This window comes from Grampus griseus, assembly GCF_964374135.1.
Source record: "Grampus griseus genome assembly, chromosome: 15".
Classification (NCBI taxonomy): Eukaryota; Metazoa; Chordata; class Mammalia; order Artiodactyla; family Delphinidae; genus Grampus; species Grampus griseus.
The window spans coordinates 73,743,453-73,770,547 of NC_139009.1; the positions used below are offsets into that span (position 1 = coordinate 73,743,453).

Genomic DNA, 27,095 nt, shown 5'->3' on the forward strand with positions numbered 1-27,095 from the left:
AGGATTACTATCTTTCTAGCAAATTATTCCTTTTTTATTAAATAATATTCCCCTTTACCCTGAATAGTGCTTTTTGCCTTAAAATATATTTTCTAAGGTTAATACTGTTACAGCAGGATTATCTTCATTAGTATTCCCCCTTTATATATTTCTACACTCTTCCTCTTCAAGTCTTTTGTGTCATCGTCATGTTTTCGGTGTATCTTTAGTTGGATTTTGCTGTTTTGAGCAATGTGAGAGTCTCTCTTTTTAAACAGGCAAGTTTTAATCCAATTATTGTAAGGATGGTTATTGATCCATTTCAGTGGCTCTCAACTATGGAAGATTTTGTTCCCCAGGGGACATTCAACAACATCTGAAGACATTATTGGTTGCCATGACTGGGGTGGTGCTGCAGGTATCTAGTAGGTAGAAACCAGAGATGTGACTAAACATCCTACAATGCTCAGAACAACCCTCCACAACAAATGACCACTTGGCCCCAAATGGCAGTAGTGGCAGGGCTGAAGAATCCTGATCTATTTGGATTTACATCTATCATCTTATTTCGTAGGGATTTTTTCCATGGCAGGCTTTTTCTTTGCTTCATTGTTATTTCTTCTTTCTTGCCTTCAAGTGAATTGTCCACATTCTTCTTTTTATTTCCCCTGTACTGATTTGAAGTTCTGTGTTCTATTGCTTTTTTTTTTTTTTTTTTTTTTTTTTTTTTTTGCGGTACGCGGGCCTCTCACCGCCGCAGCCCCTCCCGCCGCGGAGCACAGGCCCCAGACGCGCAGGCCCAGCGGCCACGGCCCACGGGCCCAGCCGCTCCGCGGCACGCGGGACCCTCCCGGACTGGAGCACGAACCCCTGTCCCCTGCATAGGCAGGCGGACTCCCAACCACTGCGCCTCCAGGGAAGCCCTATTGCTATTTTTAGTAATTATTCTTCTACTTCTCATATGAATGTTTATTTACCTGAATATACCTAGTAAGTGCGGTGGTTTAAAAGCTACATGAACCAGAATTTCTGGGATCCTAATATGTTCATTTGATTTCTAAATAAAGACTAGAAAAAATAAAATACTCTTCAATAAATAAATCAAATAAAAATTATGTTTCTATATTGTGGACCAGTTAAACAAGGTAGCTAGAAGTAGAACACAAAAGAAAAAATACTTATAGGAGAAGCCTAGTGATGGACAGTTAGGGACAGATCTGAAGCAAAAAAGGCTAGATGGATCCTCATAAACACAGAAGCAAAGAAAGTGGGAAGAGGTAGAGGCTGAAAGGTTAAGTAATTCTGGGAACAGCTCGTCGTGTTTGGACAAAAGGCACCATGTTATTCCTGTCAACTGGGACCAAAATATTAGTAATTTAAAACAACCATCCTGCTTTCATTTGTTAACTTTCAAGGTTGATTCTGGAAATCCTGCAGAATGGTGAAGGTTTGTACATGTCATAGGATGGCTTGTGTTCTAAAACTGAGCTTTGGATCTTTGCAGGTTAAGTTTAATAATTAATTTCAATGCCACTCTTACCTTCAAAGGCTTCCTAATTGCCTCAATCTTGTGTCTTTGATGGTTTCTAAGTGCTTCATGTCCTATTAGTTGAGAGTTATAATTTTAAATTATCATGTCTTGTTAGTCAAAGCCCTGGTGATTATACCAGTAATGAGAACCTGAAGAGAAAAGAAGTCCTTTTGGAATAAGTGGTTCTACTACCTGGTCCTCAGAATAAAGCATCCACTTTCAACTAGAAAACACTGTGGTATGCTGTGCCCTGTGGTCTCATACCATGTAATTGTGTATATTTCATATAGAAATTAGAAGTCTTGCAGAGGTACATACTCCATGGCTCCAGGGCCATGGTCTTAAGTGTCACTACATTTTAAACTGTCACCAGCTCTGTGGTTGCTATTGTTAGGCCCTCAGAGGAGAGTCCCAGTAGACCAGCTGGGGAAAGTGGTTTCCTAGCCCGCCATGGAAGCCAACTATTTTGCCTAATGTTCAACCGCAGCAGCCTGTTTCATCACTAGATGGTTGTGCTGGTTTGCTGGGGGGCTTACACCGTACTGTGCTCCCTGCACCTGCAGGAATTTCTTTTTTTTTTTTCTCCCATTCAGTGGGTTGCCTTTCTTTTTTTTCTTTTTTTAAAATCATTTCTTTATTTTTTTCCCATGTTCAGTATTAGTTATCTATTTTATACATATTAGTGTATATATGTCAATCCCAACCTCCCAATTCATCCCACCACCACAACTACCACCCCGCTTTCCCCACTTGTTGTCCATACATTTGTTCTCTAAATCTGTGTCTCTTTCTGCCTTGAAAACTGGTTCATCTGTACCACTTTTCTAGATTCCACATATATGCATTAATATACGATATTTGTTTTTCTCTTTCTGACTTACTTCACTCTGTATGACAGTCTCTAGGTCCATCCACGTCTCTACAAATGACCCAATTTCGTTCCTTTTTATGGCTGAGTAATATTCCATTGTGTATATGTACCACATCTTCTTTATCCATTCGTCTGTCGATGGGCATTTAGCTTGCTTCCATGACCTGGCTATTGTAAATAGTGCTACAATGAACATTAGGGTGCATGTGTCTTTGGGAATTATGGTTTTCTCTGGGTATAAGCATAGGGAGGGATTGCTAGGTCACATGATAATTCTTAGTTTTTTAAAGAACCTCCATACTGTTCTCCATAGTAGCTGTATCAATTTACATTCCCACCAGCAGTGCAAGTGGCTTTTCTCCACACCCTCTCCAGCATTTGTTATTTGTAGATTTTCTGATGATGCCCATTCTAACCAGTGTGAGGTGATACCTCATTGTAGTTTTAATTTACATTTCTCTAATAATTAGTGATGTTGAGCAGCTTTTCATGTGCCTCTTGGCCATCTGTATGTCTTCTTCAGAAAGATATCTATTTAGGTCTTCTGCCCATTTTTTGATTGGGTTGTTTGTATTTTTAATATTGAGCTACATGAGCTGTTTATATATTTTGGAGATTAATCCTTTGTCTGTTGATTCCTTTGCAAATAATTTCTCCCATTCTGAGGGTTGTCTTTTCGTTCTGTTTATAGTTTCCTTTGCTGTGCAAAAGCTTTTAAGTTTCATTAGGTACCCATTTGTTTATTTTTGGTTTTATTTCCATTACTCTAGGAGGTGGGTCAAAAAAGATCTTGCTGTGATTTATGTCAAAGAGTGTTCTTCTTATGTTTTCCTCCAAGAGTTTTATAGTTTCTGGGCTTACATTTAGGTCTTTAATCCATTTTGAGTTTATTTTTGTGTATGGTGTTAGGGAGTATTCTAATTTCATTCTTTCACATGTAACTGTCCAGTTTTCCCAGCACCAGTTATTGAAGAGGCTGTCTTTTCTCCATTGTATATCCTTGCCTCCTTTGTCATAGATTAGTTGACAATAGGTGCGTGGGTTTATCTCTGAGCTTTCTATCCTGCTCCATTGATCTATATTTCTGTTTTTGTGCCAGTACCATATTGTCTTGATTACTGTAGCTTTGTAGTATAGTCTGAAGTCAGGGAGTCTGATTCCTCCAGCTCCGTTTTTTTCCCTCAAGATGGCTTTGGCTATTCAGGGTCTTTTGTGTTTCCATACAAATTTTACGATTTTTTGTTCTAGTTCTGTAAAAAATGCCATTGGTAATTTGATAAGGACTGCATTGAATCTGTATATTGCTTTGGGTAATATAGTCATTTTCACAATATTGATTCTTCCAATCCAAGAACATGGTATATCTATCCGTTTGTGTCATCTTTGATTTCCTTCATCAGTGTCTTATTGTTTTCTGAGTGCAGATATTTTACCTCCTTAGGTAGGTTTATCCCCAGGTATTTTATTCTTTTTCTTGTGATGGTGAATGGGATTGTTTGCTTAATTTCTCTTTCTGATCTTTCATTGTTAGTGTATAGCAATGCAAGAGATTTCTGTGCATTAATTTTGTATCCTGCAACTCTACCGAATTCATTGATTAGCTCTAGTAGTTTTCTGGTGACATCTTCAGGATTCTCTCTGTATAGTATCGTGTCATCTTCAAACAGTGACAGTTTTACTTCTTCTTCTCCAATTTGTATTCCTTTTATTTCTTTTTCTTCTCTGATTGCCGTGGCTAAAACTTCCAAAACTATGTTGAATAATAGTAGTGAGAGTGGACATCCTTCTCTTGTTTGTGGTCTTAGTTGAAATGCTTTCAGTTTTTCACCATTGAGAATGATGTTTGCTGTGGGTTTGTCGTATATGGCCTTTATTATGTTGAGGTAGGTTCCCTTTATGCCCACTTTCTGGAGAGTTTTTATCATAAATCAGTGTTGAATTTTGTCAAAAGCTTTTTCTGCATCTATTGAGATGTGGTTTTTATTCCTTAATTTGTTAATGTGGTGTATCACACTGATTGATTTGCATATATCGAAGAATCCTTGCATCCCTGTGATAAGTCCCACTTGAACATGGTGTATGATCCTTTTAATGTGTTGTTGGATTCTGTTTGCTAGTAGTTCGTTGAGGATTTTTGCATCTATATTCATCAGTGATATTGGTCTGTAGTTTTCTTTTTTTGTAGTATATCTGTCTGGTTTTGTTATCAGGGTGATGGTGGCCTCATAGAATGAGTTTGGGAGTGTTCCTTCCTCTGAAAGTTTTTGGAAGAGTTTGAGAAGGACGGGTGTAAGCTCTTCTCTAAATGTTTGATAAAATTCACCTGTGAAGCCATCTGGTCCAGAACTTTTGTTTGCTGAAAGATTTTTAATCACAGTTTCAATTTCATTACTTGTGATTGATCTGTTCATATTTTCTATTTCTACCTGGTTCAGTCTTAGAAGCTTATACCTTTCTAAGAATTTTTCCATTTCTTCCAGGTTGTCCATTTTATTGGCATAGAGTTGCTTGTAGCAGTCTCTTATGATGCTTCATATTTCTGAAGTTTCCATTGTAATTTCTCCTTTTCATTTCTAATTGTATTGGTTTGAGCCCTCTCCCTTTTTTTCTTCATGAGTCTGGCTAAAGGTTTATCAATTTTGTTTATCTTCTCAAGAAGCAGCTTTTAGTTTTATTGATCTTTGCTACTGTTTTCTTCATTTCTATTTCATTTATTTCTGCTCTGATCTTTATGATTTCTTTTCACCTACTAACTTTGGGTGTTGTTAATTCATCTTTCTCTAGTTCCTTTAGGTGTAAGATTAGATTGTTTATTTGAGATTTTTCTTGTTTCTTGAGGTAGGATTGTATTGCTATAAACTTCCCTCTTAGAGCTGCTTTTGCTGCATCCTATAGGTTTTAGATTGTTGTGTTTTCTTTGTCATTTGTCTCTAGGTTTTTTTTTATTTCCTCTTTGATTTCTTCAGTGATCTCTTGGTTTTTAGTAACATATTGTCTAATCTCCATGTGTTTGTGTTTTTAATGCTTTTTCCCTGTAATTGATTTCTAATCTCATAGTGTTGTGATTGGAAAAGTTGCTTAATATGATTTCAATTTTCTTAAATTTACCGAGGCTTGATTTGTGACCCAAGATGTGATCTATCCTGGAAAATGTTCCGTGTGCATTTGAGAAGAAAGTGTAATCTGCTGTTTTTGGATGGAATGTCCTAGAAATATCAATTAAATCTGTCTGGTCTAATGTGTCACTTAAGGCTTGTGTTTCCTTATTAACTTTCTGTCTGGATGATCTGTCCATTGGTGTAAATGAGGTGTTAAAGTCGTCCACTATTATTGTGTTACTGTTGATTTCCTCTTTTATAGCTGTTAGCATTTACCTTCTGTATTGAGGTGCCCCTATGTTGGGTGTATATATATTTATAATTGTTATATCTTCTTCTTGGATTGATCCCTTGATCATTATGTAGTGTCCTTCCTTGTCTCTTGTAACATTCTTTATTTTAAAGTCTATTTTGCCTGATATGAGAATTGCTACTCCAGCTTTCTTTTGATTTCCATTTGTATGGAATATCTTTTTCCACTCCCTCGCTTTCAGTCTGTATGTGTCCCTAGGTCTGAAGTGGGTCTCTTGTAGGCAGCATATATATGGGTCTCATTGTTGTATCCATTCAGTGAGCTTGTAACTTTTGGTTGGAGCATTTAATCCATTCACATTTAAGGTAATTATCGATATGTATGTTCCTATTACCATTTTCTTAATTGTTTGGGGTTTGTTTTTGTAGGTCCTTTTCTTCTCTTGTGTTTCCCACTTAAAGAAGTTCCTTTGGCGTTTGTTGTAGAGCTGGTTTGTGGTGCTGAATTCTCTTAACTCCTGCTTGTCTGTAAAGCTTTTGATTTCTCTGGTGAATGTGAATGAGATCCTTACTGGGTAGAGTAATCTTGGTTGTAGGTTCTTCCCTTTCATCACTTTAAATATATCATGCCACTCCCTTCTGGCTTGTAGAGTTTCTGCTGAGAAATCAGCTGTTAACCTTGTAGGAGTTCCCTTGTATGTTATTTGTCATTTTTTCCTTGTGGCTTTCAATAATTTTTCTTTGTCTTTAATTTTTATCAGTTTGATTACTATGTGTCTTGGCATGTTTCTCCTTGGGTTTATCCTGCCTGGGACTCTCTGCACTTCCTGGACTTTGGTGGCTATTTCCTTTCCCATGTCAAGAACGTTTTTGACTATAATCTCTTCAAATATTTTCTTGGGTCCTTTTTCTCTCTCTTCTCCTTCTGGGATCCCTATAATGCGAATGTTCATATGTTTAATGTTATCCCAGTGGTCTCTTAGGCTGTCTTCATTTCTTTTCATTCTTTCTTCTTTATTCATTCCATAGCAGTCAATTCCACCTTTCTGTCTTCCAAGTCACTTATCTGTTCTTCTGCCTCAGTTATTCTTCTATTGATTCCTACTAGTGTATTTTTCACTTCAGTTATTGTATTGTTCATCTCTGTTTGTTTGTTCTTTAATTCTTCAAGGTCTTTGTTAAACATTTCTTGCATCTTCTCGATCTTTGCCTCCATTCTTTTTCCAAGGTCCTGCATCATCTTCACTATCATTATTCTGAATTCTTTTTCTGGAGGGTTGCCTATCTCCACTTAATTTAGTTGTTTTTCTGGGGTTTTATCTTGTTCCTTCAGCTGGTACACAGTCTTCTGCCTTTTCATTTTGTCTGTCTTTCTGTGAATGTGGGTTTTGTTCCACATGCTGCAGAACTGTAGTTCTTCTTGCTTCTGCTGTCTGCCCTCTCACTCTGCAGGAATTTCAATGCTAATTCTTACTACATGTTATAACCAGAGTAAGGGCTAACTAGAATCCTAAGCCTCATGTGAGATGCAAGCCCATTTCTTATAAATATTCCAGGGGGGTTGAGGGCAATGTGTTCTGTTTATTAGGGCATAAAGTTGTAGCGATGTCAATTCATATATTATTTATATGGTAAAAATTATTTATACCAGAATTTTTAATTTGCTTTATCTGTCACAGACTGACAGTTGTGTTATTTCCTATCATTAATATGTTTTTCTGCTTTTTCTTCTGCCTTCAGCAGTGATGGTTTGATGTATTTTTATGCTATTGTCTGACACATATAGGTTTATTTTATTGTGTTTTTATTATTGGGTTTGTATTTTAATTAATATAACTTGAACAATTTCATCCCATTTAATTATATTTGCCTTGAATTTTAAGATATCCAGTGTTACTCTTATCATGGCAGGTGTTTGTTTTTGCTCACATATGATTGATATATCTCTATGCATCCTTTTATTTTTAACTTCTCTGTCATTTGTTTTAGCTTTGCCTTTTGTTAAGTGGTTTGAATTCGTTTTCTGATCCAATTTTAAATTCACTATTTTTTAATTAGGTTGGGTAGGGGGAGATTAAATATATTTACATTTGTGGTAATGTAAAAAGCTAATGGTAAATGTAGAGAGTTTTTAATTACCAAATATATTTATTTAATATCAAAGTCAAAGCAACTTTAATTAAAGCATATTTTTAAATTGTGTTTCCAGGATCTTTTGAGACTTATCTTAACCCACCTGAATGGGAAGCCTATTCTAAAATAAAGGAGGATGATCAACTCATGACAACAGAAAGGGTGCCCACAAACCATAATTTTTGGTGTCCAGAATTAAGTTATTTCCATAAGCTAATTCTTATTAAATGCTGTAAAGAAGAAAAGGTAGGAGATTTTTTCATTAAAGAACTGTGTTATAATTACTTCTACTAAAGCTCACCAGCCAGTTATGATTCATGGACTGAAGTAGATTTGTTTAGAGAGTAGCAATGGCCAAGTTTGGGAGGTGGTTTGTGACTCTGTGTTATTAATAAGAAATAGAGACTTTGTTATTAATAGAACATAATGTTTTATACAGAAAATGATGAAAGATAAGGTTGGAGAGCCAGCCAGGAACCTGGTGGGTCTTCCCTGGTGTGTGCCATGGGAAACTTGTGCTCTCTGCTAGAGAGGGCAGGGATCTGCTGGACAGCATTAGCAGGGGATTGATGGGCCTTTCAGATCTTGGCAGCAATGGGAAGAAGGCATTTGAAGAGAAAAACACCATAGTTACCAAGACCAGTTTGAAGATGGTTGATGTAGTTTATATAAGAAATTACAGCAGTCTGCATAAAAAAAGAACAAAATAATGCCATTTGCAGCAAGATGGATAGACCTAGAGATTATCATACTAAGTGAGATCAGACAAAGACAAATATCATATGATATTGCTTATATGTGGAATCTAATTTAAAAAATGATACAAATGAACTTATTTACAAAACAGAAAAACTCACATATCTTGAAATCAAACTTATGGTTACCAAAGAGGACCTGCTGTATAGCACAGGGAACTCTACTCAATATTCTGTAATAACCTATATGAGAAAAGAATCTGAAAAAGAATGGATATATAGAGAGAGAGATAGGTGTATATATATATATATATATATATATATATATATATATAGCACTTTGCTGTACACCTGAAACTAACACAACATTGTAAATCAACTATGCTCCAATAAAAATTTTTCTTTAAGTTATGGCAAACTGAATTAGGATAGAGGTAGTAGATTAAAAAGATGGAGGGGAATGTGGAGATGGGGCAACTGTGTTGCTCCTAGTTTCTGCATGGGTGCCAAAGGGGATGGTTGTATCAACAACTAAGCAAATGTGAAAGGAAAAACATGTCAGAGAAAGATGTCACTGAGTCTGCAGTGTCCACCAGTATCAGAGTGTATAGTAGTATGGAGACCAATTAATATCTGGTTATAAAACTCTAGAGAGAGGGCTTCCCTGGTGGTGCAGTGGTTGAGAGTCCACCTGCTTATGCAGGGGATGTGGGTTCGTGCCCCGGTCTGGGAAGATCCCACATGCCGTGGAGCGGCTGGTCCCGTGAGCCATGGCCTCTGAGCCTGCGCGTCTGGACCCTGTGCTCTGCAACAGGAGAGGCCACAACAGTGAGAGGCCCGCGTACCACAAAAAAAAAAAAAAAAAAAACTCTAGAGAGAAATATGGCTTAGAAATAGAGATTGGGGAATCATCAGCATTGAGTTGGAAAGTAAAACCACAGGAGTTGTTAAAATGGTAGAGGAATAATAGAATAAGAGGACAAGTGGGCAAAGGATGAAACCCTGAGAAGCACCAACTTTGAAAGGGCAGAGAGAAAGGATGAAGAACCCATGAGAAGGAAGAGGCAGAGGGGCAAGAAGAACACCAGGAGAAAGAAGTGACGTGGAAACCAAAGAAGTATAGAGTTTCGGTACAGCAAGTTATCAACAGAATGAATGAATGGAGGATGTTCCTATGAGAAATGAGAGAAAGAAAACTCGCTGGAGAAAGCCAAAGCATAGCTGGGAAATATTGAGGCTATGCTGTAGGATTTTCTGCCATCTCTGTAGGAACACTGAAAGGCTGTGGGGTCAACCTGGGCTACCAATAATTACAATAGATGAATAGAGGATAAAAAGCCATTGAGACTGTTGGTAAAAGTAGTTCTATAAACGAGGAGAGATCTAAGAAGGAGCTTACAGACTGGGAGAAGAGGAAAAACCTTGAAAGTTTCTTTGGAAGCAAATGTAGTTGGACTAGAGGAGTAGCACAGCTAGAAGGATGGGAGAGATTGTGATCAAAGTTGAACTTAAAATTTCTGATGAGCAGTTCTAAGTGATGACAATGTCCTGAGGGTAGCCATGGGTGTGGGTGACTGAGGAAGTGATGAGATGATCTGCATTAGAGTTAGAGGTCAAGGAACTGTGGTGTTAGGGTGTGGGATGGCCTTATGGACCCTGAACCTGGGTTGTGTCACCCCAGATGGTGAGACACAGTTGATAAATCATTGGAACAGACATGAATGGAGAGGAAAGCTATGAGCAGATGGAAAGTCTTCAGTGAATATGGGACAGTGGCTACCAGGTTGGATGCTGACAAGAATGAAGGATGACTAAGTGGCAGGTGCCCCAAAGAAGAAGGAGTTTTAAAGATTAAGACATGTGCTAGAAAATTCTAGACTATAGGAAATTGTTGTTTTTTCAGGTTCTGTGTCTCTGTGTATGAGCTTAGGTTCTTTAGGTTACAACCATAGAGAGTAAACTTAATAAGTTTAAGAAAAAAATGATTTATTAAAATTAAAAGATACTGGGGGGTAGCTCATTTCCTCTTTCAAGGAAAAGCCAATTAATCACGCTTCAGGAAGAGTAATAATCTGGGCAGTTCAATGAACATAGCTCTGTAGTATTGCAATTATCAGCACTCAGCTCTCAACTATAAACTGTTCCTCTAGCTTCAAATTCTTAAGAGAGAGATTCTGATTGGTCCAGCTTGACTTAAGTTTTACCCGTGGTCCAGTAGCTATGGATAGGGAAATTGCATCATACAGTAAAAATATGACTACTGGAAGATTTCCTGGAGAAGAGATGCTGGTCGGCTATGTCCATGCAAGATCCCACCTGCTGTGAGGCCTTGTCTCCCAGCCAGCATTCCCATTTCTCTGGTCCAGAGAAGACCAGACTCAGGAAAGACCTGAGAATCACCTTCCAATATTTGAAGACTGGTAACTTTCTCTTAGCTTCTGTTCATAGAACATTTAACAATTACCTTGGTAAGTAATTATTGTATTCTAGGCACTGAGGCTACAATTGTGAAAAAGAAAAAATTCAAAGTCCATATTCCCATGGGCTCACATTCTAGTGAGAGAGAGGGGAAAAAAAAGAATAAAATATTTTCCATTTGCAAAAAGTTCTTGGAAGGACATGAATGGGAAGTTTCAGTAAAAGTAATAGAGTGAAAGCTAGTTTAGGGTGGGAACCAAGGAGAATCTCTTTGAAGGGGTGATATTCTCAACTTCTCATATAAATCATTTCCTGTGTCAAACCAACATCCAATTTGGTGGGGAGGTAAGGGGTGAGCAGCAGCTAGACGTGGAGTAGTACCCTGGCTGGGGAAGCCTAGCAGGGACTGGAGGGAGGGCCTACTGGGAGAAGAGGGTCCCAGAGGAGAAGGGCCCAGAAGAGCTCAGAGACAGGCTTTCAGGCTGTGGTCAGAGCTGCTGCTCATGGGAGCAAATATGAAATAAATAGAATGGGAAATGGAATCAAGCCCTGAACCGGAAGTGGGCGGAGTCACTCCCCTTGGGCACCACCTAGGCTTTGATAGAAGCAAAGGGGCTTCACAAGGGATACTTGCCCACCCTTCCCAGCCACAGGCTGCAGGTCAGCCTGAGGGCAGGGATTCTTTTTTTCACTTGGACCCTTTGAAGAATATAATGATAGTTGCAGGCCTTCTTAGAAAATGCATGAATGCTCTCCTACATATGATTTTATAATTCTAGGTTAAGAATTCCGATCTTAGGAAATGAAGTTCGTTCTCTTTCTCTCTCTCTCTCTCTCTCTCTCTCTCTCACACACACACACACACACACACACACACACACACACACACTTTTTTTTTTTTTTTAACCTTTTCATCCTCTGCACCCATTTTCCCCTCTCTGGCAACCACCAATCTGTTCTCTGTATCTAGGAGTTTGTTGTTGTTGTTGCTGTTCTTAAGACTACACATATAAGAGAGGTAATATATTTATTTTTCTCTGTCTGACTTATTTCACTTAGTATAATGCCCTCAAGGCCCATTCATGTTATTGCAAATGGCAAGATTTCATTCTTTTTCATGCCTGAATAATATTCTATTGTGTGTGTACATATATATACCACATTTTCTTTATTCATTTATCCATTGATGGACACAGGTTGTTTCCATGACCTAGCTATTGTAAAAAGTGCTGTAGTTAACATGGGGTGCATATATCTTTTCAAGTTAGTGTTTACATTTTCTTAGCATAAAGACCCAGAATTGTGAGTGCTGGATCATACAGTAGTGCTATTTTTAATTTTTTGCAGACATAGACACTGTTTTCCATAGTGGCTGCACCAATTTACATTCCCACCAACAGTGCCCAAGGGTTCCCTTTTCTCAACATCCTCACCAACACTTATTTCTTGTCTTTTTGATAATAGTCATTTTAGCAGGTATGAAATGATATCTCATTGTGGTTTTGATTTGCACTTCCCTGATGATTAATGATGCTGAGCACCTTTTTCATGTACCTGTTGGCCATCTGTATGTCTTTTTTGGAAAAATGCCTATTCAAATCTTCTGCCTATTTTTTAATTGGATTGTTTGGGGGCTTTTTGCTATTGAGGTGCATGAGTTATTTGTATATTTTGTATATTAGCCCCTTATCTAAGATTTGCAAATATTTTCTACTATTCAATATGTTGCCTTTTCATTTTGTTGATAGTTTCTCTTGCAGTGCATAAGCTTTTTGGTATGATGTAGCCCCAATTATTTATTTTGACTTTTGTTGTTTTTGCTTTTGGTGTCAGATTCAAAAAATCATTACCAAGACCTGTGTCAAGGAGTTTACTGCATATGTTTTCTTCTAGGACTTTTATGGCTTCAAGTCTTATGTTTGAGTCTTTAATCCATTTTGAGTAAATATTTGTGTATAGTGTAACATAGTGGCTGAGTTTCATTCTTTTACATGTGACTGTCTAGTTTTCCCAACACCATTAATTGAAGAAACCGTCCTTTCCCCATTTTATATTCTTGACCCGTTTGATGTAATTTAACTGACCATATATGCCTGGGTTTATTTCTGGGCTCTTTGTTCTGTTCCATTGATCTGTGTGTCTGTTGTTATGCCAATATCATACTGCTTTAATTACTTGAGCTTTGTAACATAGTTTGAAATCAGGGAGTGTGATGCCTCCAGCTCTGTTCTTCTTTCTCAAGATTGCTTTGGCTATTAGAGGTTTTTTTGCAGTTCTGTACAAACTTTAGGATTATTTATTCTAGTTCTGTGAAAAATGCCATTGGAATTTTGATAGAGATTGCACTGAATCTGCAAATTGCCTTGGGTATTGTGGACATTTTAACAATATTGATTCTCCCAACCATGAACACAGAATATCTTTCCACTTATTTGTGTCTTCTTCAATGTTTCATCATTAATGTCTTGTAGTTTTCAATATACAGGTATTTCATCTCTTGGTTAAATATATTCCTAGATATTTTATTCTTTTTAATGTAATTGTAAATGGGATTGCTTTCTTCTTTTCTCTTTCATATAGTTTGTTATTAGTATGTAAAAACACAACAGATTTTTGTGTCTTGATTTTGTATCCTGCAATATTACTGAATTCATTTATTAGTTGTAACAGTTTCTTGATAGAGTCTTTAGTGTTTTCCATATATGACAGTATGTCATCTGCAGACAGTGACAGTTTTATTTCTTTCTTTCCAATTTGGATGTCTTTTTTTTTTTTCTTATTTAATTGCTCTGGCCAGGACTTCCAATACTATGTTGAATAAAAATAGTAAGAGTGGGCATCATTGCCTTGTTCCTGTTCTTAAAGGAAAGGCTTTTACCTTTTCACTACTGAGTATGATGTTAGCTGTGGGCTTGTCATATATGGCCTTTATTATGTTGAGGTATGTTCCCACTTTGTCGGAAGTTTTATCATAAATGTGTATTGAATTTTGTCAAATGCTTTTTCTGCATCTATTTTTTAATATTTATTATTTATTTATTTATGGCTGCTTCAGGTCTTAGTTGCATCACACAGGATTTTTTGTCACAGTGCAAGGGCTCTTCATTGTGGCACACGGGCTTCTCTCTAGTTGTGGTTCATGGGCTCCAGAGCACGTGGGCTCTGTTATTGCGGCACATGGGCTCTCTAGATGTGGCTTACAGGATCAGTAGTTGTGGTGTGTGGGCTCAGTAGTTGTGGCGCATGGGCTTAGTTGCCCCACAGCATGTGGGATCTTAGTTCCCTGACCAGGGATAGAACTCGCATCCCCTGCATTGGAAGGCGGACTCTCAACCACCACACCACCAGGGAAGTGCCTTTTTCTGCATCTATTGAGGTGCCTATATGTTTTTTATCTTTCATTTTGTTAATGTGGTGTATCACAGTGACTGATTTGCGAATGTTGAACCATCCTTGCATCGCTGGAATAAGTCCCACTTGATTATGTGTATGATCCTTTTAATGTATTTTTGAACTTTGTTCGCTAATATTTCATTGAGGATTTGGCATCTTTATTCATCAAGGATATTGGTCTGTAATTTTCTTGAGGTGTCCTTGTGTCTAATGACAGTGAGCATATTTTCTTGTGTTTATTGGCTATTTGTAGAACTGTCTCTTCAGATCCTTTGCCATTTTTTAAAACTATTTGTCTTTTTCTTATGGAGTTGAAAGAGTTCTTTATATATTCTAAATAAAATTTCCTTAACAGATACATTATTTGAAAGAAAAAAAGTTCTCTCACTCTGTGGTTGTCTTCACTTTCTTTATGGTGTCCTTTGAAACACAAAATTTTTTTAATTTTTATTTTGGTGATTTCCAATTTGTTTTTCTTTTGTCACTCATCCTTTTGATGCCACATCTAAAAAGCCATTGCCTAATTCAATGTCATGAAGATTTACTCCTATGTTTTCTTTTAAGAGTTATAAAACTTTATCTCTTACATCAAGATCTTTGATCCATTTTGATTTAATTTTTATATAGTGTTAGGTAAGGAGCCAACTTGATTCTTTTGCATGTGAATATCCAGTTGTCCCAGCATCATTTGTTAAAAGACTCTTCTATCTCCATTGAATGATCTTGACACCCTTGCCAAAAATCAATTGGCCATAATTGTGAGAGTTTATTTCTAATATATCAGTTCTAGTCCATTGATCTATATGTCTACCCTTATGCCACTACTGCACTGTGTTGATTATTGTAGCTTTGTGGCAAGTTTTAAAATTGGGAAGTGTGAGTCTTCCAACTTTGCTCTTCTTTTTCAAGATTATTTTGACTATTCTGGGTCCCTTGAGTTTCCATATGAATTTAGGATCAGCTTGGAAATTTCTGAAAAGAAACCAGTCAGAATTTTGATTGGACTCTGTAGATCAATTTAGGGAGTATTTGCATCTTAACATTAAGTCTTCCAATCCATGTACATGGGATGTTTTTCCATTTATTTAGATCTTCTTTAATTTATTCCAACAATGTTTTATAGTTCTCAGAGACTAAGTTTTGCATTTCTCTTGTTAAATTTACTTCTAAATATTTTGTTCTTTCTGTTGCTATTGTAAGTGGAATTGCATTCTTAATTTCATTGTTGGTTTTCTCACTGCTACTGTAGAGAAATAGTTGATTGCTGTATATTTTTGTATACTGCAAACCTGCTGAACTTGTTTATTCTAACAGACTTTTACTGTGTTTCATAGCATTTTCTATATACAAGATCTTGTCATCTGCAAATAGAGATGGTTTTACTTCTTCCTTCCCAATCTAGATATCTTTTATTTTATTTTCTTAACTAATTGCCCTAGTTAGAACATCCAGGACAATGTTGAAGAAAAGTAATGGCAGTGGATGTACTTGCCTTGTACCTATCTTAGGAGGAAAAGCATTCAGTTTTCACCATTAAGTATGATGTTAGCTGTGGGGTTTTCATTGATACCTCTTAACAGGTTGAGGATTTTCCCCTCTATTTCTGTTATGTTGAGTGTCTCTCAAGAGTGTTACATTATTTTATTAAATTTGTTTCTGGAGGGGGGAAATGTTACTTTATAATTTTCCTTTTATAAAAATATATTAGAATGATAGAATTGTTACCTAAAGAGACATTTTTTTTAATTTACATTGCCTGAGCTATATTGTTTTTTTCCAGATTTACTGAGATATAACTAACAAGTAACATTGTTTAAGAGGTGTAAAACATGATGATTTGATACATACATATATTGCAAAATGATTACCACAATATGGTTAATTAACACATCCATCACCTCACATAATTACCGTGTGTGTGTGTGTGTGTGTGTGTGTGTGTGTGTGTGTGTGTGTGTGGTGAGAACATTTCAGAATTAATCTCTTAACTTTTAAATATATAATATTGTTAACTGGAGTCACCATGCTATACATTCGAATGCTACTACTTATTCATCTTATAAGTGGAAGTTTGTACCCTTTGAAACATCTCCCCATTTCTCCCCCCTCCCAATACCCTGGCAACCAGCATTCTACTCTCTGTTTCTATGAGTTCAGCTCTGTTAGATTCCACATGTAAGTGATACCATACAGTGTTTATCTTTCTCTAATTTATTTCACTTAACATAATGTCCTCGAGGTCCATCTTTGCTATCACAAATGGCAAGATATTCCATTGTATATATTTACCAAATGTCTTTACCCATTAATCTGTGGATGCATATTTAGATTGTTTTCATGTCTTGGCTATTGTGAATAAGGCTGCAATGAATATGGGGGTGCAGATATCTCTTCAAGGTAGTGACTTCATTTCATTCAAATAAATACCCAGAAGTGGGATTACTGGATCATCTGGTAGCTATATTTTTAATTTGTTAAGGAACCTCCATTCTGTTTTCCATAGTGGCTACACCAATTTACATTCCTGCCAACAATGCAAAAGGGTTCCCTTTTATTCACCAACACTACTTATCTCTTGTCTTTTTGTTAACAGCAATTCTAACAGGTGTGAGGTGATAGCTCATTGTAGTTTTGATTTGCATTTCCCTGATAATTAGTGATGTTGAGCACCTTTTTATGTACCTGTTGGCCATTTGTTTATCTCCTTTGGAAAAATGCCTATTTAGATCCTTTGCCCATTTTTTAACCAGATTGTTTGGTTTTGCTATTAAGTTGCATGAGTTTCTTACATATTTTGGATTTTAACACCTTATCAGATGTATGGTTTTAAGATACCTTCTCCCATTCCATAGGTTGCCTTCTTATTTTGTTGGTTACTTCTTTTGCTGTGCAGGAGCTTTTTAGTTTTGTATAGTCCCTTGTTTATTTTTGTTTTCATTGCTTGTGCTTTTGGCGTCATATCCAAAAACTCGTTGCTAAAACTATGTCAAGGAAATTTTCCCCTCTGTTTTCTTCTAGAAGTTTTATGGATTTGGGTCTTATATTTAAATATTTAATTCATCTTGAGTTGATTTTTATGAGTGGTGTAAGATAGCGGTCCAATTTCATTCTTTGCCATGTGAATGTCCAGTTTGTCCAACACCAGTTATTGAAGAAACTATTCTTTCCCCATTGATTATTCTTGGCTTTCTTGTCAAATATTAGTAGTAGACCATATATGTGTGGGTTTATTTCTGGGCTCTCAGTTGTGTTCCATTCATCTACGTGTCTGTTTTCTTGTCGGTACCATACTGTTTTGATTACTACACCTTTGGAATATAATTTGAATTCAGGAAGTGTCCTGCCTCCAGCTTTGATCTTCTTTCTCAGGATTGCTTTGGCAATTTCAGGTCATTTGTGGTTCCATATAAATTTAGGAATTTTTTTCTATTTCTGTGAAAAACATCAATGGAATTTTGATAGGGATTGCATTGAATCTATAGATGGCTTTGGGTAGTATGGACATTTTAACAATATTAATTCTTGCAATTCACAAACACAGGATATCTTTCCATTTGTTTATGTCTTCTTCAATTTCTTTTATCAATGTCTTGTCAGTGTACAAATCTTTCACTTCCTTGGTTAAATTTATTCCTAAGTATTTTATTGTTTTTGATGCTATTGGAAGTGGATAGTTTTCTTTTTTTAATTTATTTTTTATTTTATTTTTATAATTAATTTTTATTGGAGTATAGTTGCTTTACAATGTTGTGTTAGTTTCTACTGTACAGCAAAGTGAATCAGTTATACATATACATATATCCCCTCTTTTTTGGATTTCCTTCCCATTTAGGTCACCACAGAGCAGTGAATAGAGTTCCCTGAGCTATACAGTAGGTTCTCATTAGTTATATATTTTATATATAGTATCAATAGTGTATATATGTCAATCCCAATCTCCCAATTCATCCCACCTGCTCCCTTTCCCCCCTTGGTGTCCATACATTTGTTCGCTACATCAGTGTCTCTATTTCTGTTTTGCAAATAAAATCACCTATACCATTTATCTAGATTCCACATATACGCATTAATATACGGTATTTGTTTTTTCCTTTCTGATTTAAGATAGTTTTCTTTATTTCTCTTTCAGATATTTCACTGTAGTGTGTATAAACACAACTGATTTTGTATGTTGATTTTGTATCCTGCAACTTTACTTAATTCATTTATTAGGTCTAACGGTTTTTTGGGGAAGTCTTTAGGATTTTCTATACACAGATGACCCTTGAACAATGCAGAGGTTGGGGCACTGGCCCTCTGCACAATAGAAAATCTACATATAACTTTACAGTCAGCCCTCTGTATCTGTGGTTGCTCATCTGAGGATTCAACCAACCATGGATTGTGTAGTACTATAGTACATTTCTATTGGAAAAAATCCACCGTATAAGTGAACCTGTGCAGTTCAAACTCATGTTGTTCAAAGGTCAACTGTATAAGATCTTATCATCTGCAAATAGTGACATTTTTACTTCTTCCTTTCTGATTTGAATTCCTTATTTCTTTATCCTGCCTAATAGGTCTGGCTAGAATTTCTGATACATTGTTGAATTGGAACCTCATCCAGTATTTTTGTAATGTTTTTCCTTTCAATTTTCAGGTGGTTTTTGCTCTTACAGACTTTGTAATAGAAACTCTTGGGAAATCCTTTGTAGAGACACCACCCATGGACCTGCCCTCTCTGTATCAAGACATGTCATACAAAACTCCCCTGGTATTTATCTTAAGCACAGGCTCAGATCCCATGGGTGCATTTCAGAGGTTTGCCCGGGACAGCGGGTATTCAGAACGGTAAGGTCATATTGTGCAGTTTTAATAATTCATATGAACATCTCCTTGTTAAAATTTGCCTTTTTTCTTCCCTTTGTGGAGTGTAAATTCCTAATTCAGGTATTCCTTACTAAATAAATTAAGACACTTTAATATTTAGCTATGCATGTTGTTAAATGGTGTTAAGTATCATAAGATCAGATGTAAACTTCATTTGAGCAAAGGGGAGATTGTTTAAAATGTTGAAGTATAATAATCTAATGCAATAGTGATTAGTTATTTAAGACAATTTTAATGTAACTGTAAAAGGATTGTAGTTTATTCCTTATGCTCAAATGTGCAAAAAATTCCATAGCTCTTTATGTTGTATTATTAATCTCATCTTTCTCCTGAGCTTCTACTCTGCTGGTTAAGAGAGGGAGGGGAAAGTTTAAACTTGTGAATTTACAATATTATATTTTCTTCTGGTTTAAATGTCTCCAGGGTAAGTTGATTTGGCTTCTTTCTCATGAAAGTTCAGTCTTCCTGACTCCTTCTTCCCCCACTCCTCCCCAAGATGGTGTCCTGATGGGTAGGAAAGTGCACAAGACCACAGAGTGTCAGAGGAAAGTAGGGGGTCTCATATCTAGGAAGTCATCTCCAGCTCTGACAGGCCCTTGCATGGAGTGGCTGGTCTGGCCTGGTCCCTGGACTGGCAATTACAAGATGATGGATCCCATCTGTTCTTTGAAGTTCATAATCTATATTAGTCAGGCTTCTCCAGAGAAACAGAACCAATGGGATGTATAAAAATATAATATGTATATAATACCCTATCTATATTTTATCCTATATATGTGTATATATATTATGTATGTAAAATAAGAAACTGGTTTACATGATTATGGAGACTGATAAGACCCAAAATCTGCAGTCAGCAAGATAGAAACCCAGGAGAAATGATGTGTAGTTCTAGTCCAAGTCCAGAGGCTTGAAAGCCAGGAGTAATAAGTCCCAGTCTGAAAGCTAGTAAGCTCAAGACCCAAGAAAAGCCAGTGTTTTTATCTGAATCCAAAGGCCAGAAAAAAAGCAATGACCCAGCTCAAACAGTCAGGCAAAAGGATTTCCCTCTTACTCAGCTTTTTTGTCCTATTCAGGTCTTCCATTGATTGGATGGGGCCTATCCACATTAAGGAGGGCAATCTGCTTTACTCAGTTTATGGATTCAAATATTAATCTCACCCAGAAGCACCCCCACAGACTCATTCAGAATAATGTTTGACCTAATGTCTGGGCACCATGTGACCCAGTTAAGTTGACACATAAAATTGACCATCAAATGGTCTTACACATTTGCCTTTGATTCTGAAGTCCTACCAAAGAATTAGTATACAGAACTTTTAAGAGCTGTTGTGAATTAATAAGAAAAAGAAAACAGTTCGATAGGAATAAAGACAAAAAACGTGAAAGGGAAATTCTCAGAAAGGAAATCTAAATCCTGATAAGCATATGAAAAGATGTCCAACCTCACAAGTAATTAGGAAACAACAAATTCAAACCATTAGAAGATGTCATTTCATACTCATCAAATTAGCAAAATGTTGGCAAAGATAGGGAGCTGTAGAAACATTCATATTGCAAGAGGGAGTAAAAAATTGGTTAAAATCACTTTGAAGAATTATTAGCAGTATATTAAAGTTGAAGGTAGCATTCCCCATATCCCAACAATTCACTACTGAATTTGCGTGTTCCAACAAAATCAGTCACAGGCATGCAAGAAGCCATGTTCAAGAACATTTGGAGAAACGTTTATAATACCAAAAAAAAAACACTGGAAACAACCAAATTACCCACCTAGAAAAATGATTATATAAATTGTGGTTTATTCATAAAATTAAATACAATACACTATAGCCATGAAAATGAATAACTATGACTACATATATCAATATGGATGGGTCACACAAACTAATATTGAGCAAAAGATTTAAGTTGCACAGAAACTATAGAATATTGGAGAAGTTTGATATAATGTATAAAATTTTTAAACATATATATTATACATTGTTTAGGAAGTCATATTTTTTCAATAACAGTATAAAGAAAAATAGGGAAGTTATACTAAAACCAGGATAGTAGTGACCTTGGGAGGTGAAGTTTGGGTAATGAAAGAAGTGAACAGGGAGGGACACGCTGCAGACTTATATCATGTAGATAATGTTTTACTTCTTAAGCTGGGTTGCGGGTACTTGGATACTTATTGTAAATATTAACTTTATAACTTTTGTATGTCTTAAATATTTCATAGGAATTATTAAAGGTAAAACAATTCAAGACAGCAATCAGAGAATCGAGAGGGGTATTAATAGTAGTTAATGCGTGCTAAGTTCCTGATGTATTCAGGAGGAAAAAAGAAGTACAGAATAGCTCTATATTGCTGTAGGAAAATTTGTAGCTGAATGAGTATGTTGAAATTTTAAGGGAAAATACTGAAATAATATATAATGTATAGCTTCCAAGCCAGCAGAGGGACAAAAGAATATACAATGCAAATTTTAATCCAACATTAGATAGGAGAGAAGAAGAAAAAAATTCAAAGATAAAACATAGTAAACCAAAAAGTCAAACGAAAGAGTAGAAATTAATCCAAATATTTAGTTGGCCAAAAAGTTCGTTCGGGTTTTCCATGTTATGAAAACCCGAACCAACTTTTTGGCCAACCGATACCTAAATAAGAGTAAATATCTCACCTGTGAAAAGATAAAGAAAATCAAACTGGATTTTCAAAACAACATTCAATTCTATACTACTTAGAAAATGTAAATGCAACACAAAAACAGCACAGGAAGATAGAAAATAAAGAGATGCAAAAGATATACTATGCAAATACTAACCAAAAGAAAGCTGTTAACAGTTCCAATGCATATCACGAAATCAAGTTTGAGGAAAGATATATACATATTAGAGATAAAGAGGGGAATATATGATATACGAGAAAAAAAAACACAAAGAAGAAACACCAATTGTAAACAACTAACAAAGCTTGAAATATGTAAAGCAACAACTGGAGAAATTGATACAAGGAGAAACTGGTAAATCAACATTAATGTGGAAATTTTTAACACATCTATAATGATAACTACTGTGAAGCACATAAGATTTGCAAAATTGGTAAGGATATAAAATATTTCGACAATGAATTAATGAAATTAACAACCTTGCTCTTTACACTCAACAAATAGAACAAATGCAAGATCTTAAGTACATAAGGAACATTTATAAGAATTAACCATGTTCTGAAAAAGACACGTATTTCAAAAAGATGACAAACATTCTCTGCCCACAGTAAATCTTAGAAATCAATCTTAATTTTTTTAATATTTGGAAAAGAAAAAAATGTCCTCTGAACAATCTGTCTGTTCAAGGGAAATCATAACAGCAATTGTCCAATAAGTGGAAGTAAATGACAAAAACAGTGTAACATATCAAAAACCATTAAGGTTTAGAAATGAGGCACCTAACAGTAGATTTATGCATGTTTAATAACTTCTGGTTTCAGAAATGTCAAGCTAATATTCCCACTAAGAATAATTAGGCAATCTGAAACTTAATTATTAAACTCTAACAGAAGGAAAAAATAATAAGCTAAGAGCAGAAATTAGTGACATAGAAAATACACATTCGATGGACAAGATCTAAAAGAACAGAAGTTTTTTTTTGAAAAGTTTAATAAAATATAAATCTCTGCTGAAACTACTGAGAGAGACAGACAGAGAGAGAGAGAAAGAGATACAAAAAAATTGTATCATGAATGAATAAGAGAATATCACTACAGACCAGCAGACATTAAAATGGTCATAAGAGCATGTTACTTTTTTTTAATTTTGCCAATGAATTTGAAAATTTTAATGAAATGGAAAAATTCTTCCAAAAACACAACTTTAAAAGAAACTGAGAATAACCAGAATATCTAAATAGTCCAATAATAGTTAATTGAATTCATTACAAAAAACCTTCCCACAATGCTGGGTTTATTTCAGTAATGTAAGGATGGTTAAAATATTGAAAACTAATTCATCACATTAAAAGAATAAAGGAGAGAAATCCTTTTAAAAAAGAAGAAAACTATTATTTAAATAGACACAGAAAGAGCATTTGTTAAAATTCAACATGCATTCATGGGGGGAAAAGTCCCAGTAAACTAAGAATCTGGAAATCATTTCTTAAAAAGAGAAAACCAGAAATAAGACATTCTTCTACTCTGATAAATGGTATCTTAAAATTATTTAATGGATTTAGCAAGGTTACTGGACATGAAATAGGTTGTATTAATGCATACTAGCAACAGGAACTCCCATTCATTGCTGGTGAGAATTCAAGATGGTACAGCCACTTTGGAAGACAGTTTGGTGTTTTCTTACAAAACTAAACATACTCTTATCATATGAGCCAGCAATCTGGTACTTACCCAAAAGAGTTGAAAACTTATGTTCACACAAGAACCTACTTTACACAAGGATGTTTATAGCAGCTTTATTCATAATTGCCAAAACTGGGAAGCAACATAGATGTCCTTTAGTACATGAATGGATAAATAAACCATGATATATCTATACAATGGAATACTATTCAGTACTCAAAAGAAATGAGCTATCAAGCCATGAAAAGACATGGCTGAATGTTAAATGCATATTACTAAGTGAAAGAAGCCAATCTGAAAAGGCTATATACTGTATGATTCCAAGTATATGACATTCTGGAAAAGGCAAAACTATGGAGACAATAAAAATAAATAAATAATAACAAAGGGTTTATATCCAATGTAAAGAACTCTCAGAAATCAATAAGAAAAATACAAGTGAACCAGTAGAAAAAAAGAGGGGAGGGATATAAAAGGGAATAGCCAAAGTCGAATAAATAAACCTATGTAAAGGGGAAACAATTTAAAACCTCAGTGAGATACCATTATATATCCACCAGGTGTCAGCAAGGATGTGGAAAAAACAAGTACTCTCATCTATTGCTGGTAGGTGTGTGGAATGGTGGCATCACTTTGAAAAACAGTTTGATATTATAAAAAAAGTTAAACATACACATACTCTGTCAAACAGCAGTTCCATTCTTAGGGATATACACAACAAAACGGTATACACATGTATGGACTTGCCTGGTGGCGCAGTGGTTAAGAATCCACCTGCCAATGCAGGGGACACGGGTTTGATCCCTGGTCCAGGAAGATCCCACATGCCACAGAGCAACTAAGCCCATGTGCCACGACTTCTGAGCCTGTGCTCTAGAATCTGCAAGGCACAACTACTGGGCCCATGCACCACAACTACTGAAGCCCATGCACCTAGAGCCCGTGCTCCACAACAAAAGAAGCCACCGCAATTAGAAGCCCGCACACCACAATGAAGAGTAACCCCCACTTGCTGCAACTAGGGAAAGCCACACACAGCAACTTAGACCCAACGCAGCCAAAAATAAACAAATTAAAATAATTTTTTTATAAAAACAGAGTATATGTATATCAAGAGACATCTATGGAATGTTTATGGCAGCATGGTTTGCAACAACTAAGAACCAGAAATAACCCAAATGGCCATCAAGAGCAGAATGGATGAATGAATTGGGATATAAGCACACAGTGGAATATTATTCAGCAATGAAAATGAACTACAATGACACACAATAATATGAATTAATCTAAAGAAATATTGTTGATCGAAATAGACCAAATATAAAAATATATATGCTATTTGATTCCATTTATATAAATTCAAAAACAAGCAAAATTAATCTATGGTGTTAGAATTCAAAATAGTTGTTGCCTTTGAGAATAAGGAAGGATACTGATTGGGAGGGTGCTAGTAATGTTCTTTTTTTTTTTTTTTTTGCCCTATATGGTGCTACATGCGTACATTCCCTTTAGGAGAACTCATTAAGCCGTACACTAATGATTTGTGTACTTTTGTAAATATGTTACACTTCAATTTTTCAAAAGTTTTTTTAAAAACTGACCTATAGCATTGGAATCAGGACCATGGATACCTTCAGGATGGAGGAAGGGAAAATGATTGGAGTAGAAAGGGGCATAGGAGAAATGTCCCTGGAGTGTTGGCAAAGTTCTCTTTTCAACCACAGATGTTTATCTGAGATAATTCAAAGAACCATAAGTTTGTTTTTTGCACTTCTGTGTGTTATAGTAAAAACTATTTTTAAAAACAAGAAAATAAGAAAAAACATTTGCACATCTATCAGAATGAGGATTTGAAATGCGTGCATATGCTAGGCAAGAGCCTACCATATTTACATTTCTTGATACTTGCATTGCTTAAAAATAATATAAAACAGCATTTCATTGTTGTTGTTGTTCAATTCAGGGTGCAGTCAATTTCCCTGGGGCAAGGACAAGGGCCGATTGCTGAAAGAATGATCAAAGATGCAATGAAATCAGGAAACTGGGTATTTTTGCAAAACTGCCATCTTGCTGTTTCTTGGATGTTGGCAATGGAGGAGCTAATTAAAACCTTCACAGATTCAAGTATGTGGAGCACATAGCATTTGTATAATACCTTTTTCGCGTGGCCTTTCTTATTGAATCCAATCCTTGTAATAATTATTTATTGTTGGCATTGTTTTACCCATATTAAAAAGGAGAAATTTGAGATCTAGAGGGGTGTAGTTAAGTTACACAACCCAGATTCAAATAAAGATGTTCAGACTCCAAGCTGAAGGTATGATCCCCTGGATCATTTCTGTTTCATGTTGCCTTCTATGGGAGGCCATTGGAATTCAAACTAAATTATATCTAGGCATGATGAAAAGAAATAGAAACTGGACTTAGGACAAAACAAGGAAATTAAATCTTTCGCTACAGAATGAGAGAAGTTCAGGAACAAGGTTCAAATTAGAACCAATTCTCAGAGTAGTGTTTTACCACTTTTTATCCTCTGTAACCCACATGACAATCAACCTTCACATGTGTCTCATAGTCACACACACACACACACACACACACACACACACACACACACACACACACTCATGGGGGTGCCCAGCATGAGTCATGGTTGCCACCACTAACCATAATATCACCACCTTCTTTCCCACTCAAGAAAGTATAACGGACTGCAAAGAGAGAAGAAGTGGACTTAGAATCTACTCATTTTTATATAATAGTGTAAAAACAGTTGAAACCTTAGGAACTGTATTATTGGTAATAAGCTGTGTGCACCCCACTTTACCACTCTCCCTGGAAGCCATGAAGGAGGATACCCAGCCTGGGATATCCAGGGCCCTTTCTCTGGGGTCCTCCTTTTTGCCCTGACCACAGAGGGCTTTCTAGGAAGGTGAGAGATATGCACATGATCTTGCATGTGACTTTCCTCATTGCTACCTATTAAGTTTGAAGAGATGCTCCTTTACAGTGCGGCCAGCCTGCACTGGTTACCAAGCCACAACCAGGGCTTAGCAGCCTTCCCCTAGAAGGCCCCTCATTCCCTGGGTATCCCCTGCCCTGTCTTCTGCAGGCTGCTTCCATCAAGGATAGATAGTCATTAGCATCTACCATCCAGAATCTCCACTCTTTCCTGCCATCCAGAATCTCCACTCTTTCCACTCTTTGCGATGCAAATAAGAGATGGCTTGCTTCCCGCTGGGCCTGTGGCTTATTTCTATTTACATAATTAAAGAAAAATGACAAGAAGTTCTTTACCACTGTTCCTAATCCTGATTAGGATTATAATTAGGAAAAAAAAATGCTGGGAAGTCATCTAAAAAGCAGTTTGCTGCAGTGGTACTGTGTGAGCCTTCCAAGTATGGACCTGTAGTTCAGCTTCACAATGACCTGGACAAGAGTGCCAGACCTTCAAGGAGGCTGGATGGGCTATGGAAGCCAGCGAAGGTGTTGATGGATTTTAAGTGTTTAAGTGGCT

At 36.2% G+C, this 27,095-nt stretch overlaps 1 protein-coding gene across 1 annotated transcript in view; it reads left to right on the forward strand.

Moving 5' to 3' along the window:
- The window catches only part of DNAH6 (dynein axonemal heavy chain 6), a gene marked incomplete at both ends in the record, with an annotated part of 289,518 nt that overhangs the window by 226,256 nt on the left and 36,167 nt on the right, over positions 1-27,095 (forward strand). The window contains 3 exons of the mRNA XM_082672762.1: positions 7,941-8,110; positions 19,010-19,200; positions 25,542-25,702. Of these exons, the coding sequence (XP_082528888.1) occupies positions 7,941-8,110; positions 19,010-19,200; positions 25,542-25,702 (522 nt within the window). The remainder of the gene's footprint in view (positions 1-7,940; positions 8,111-19,009; positions 19,201-25,541; positions 25,703-27,095) is intronic.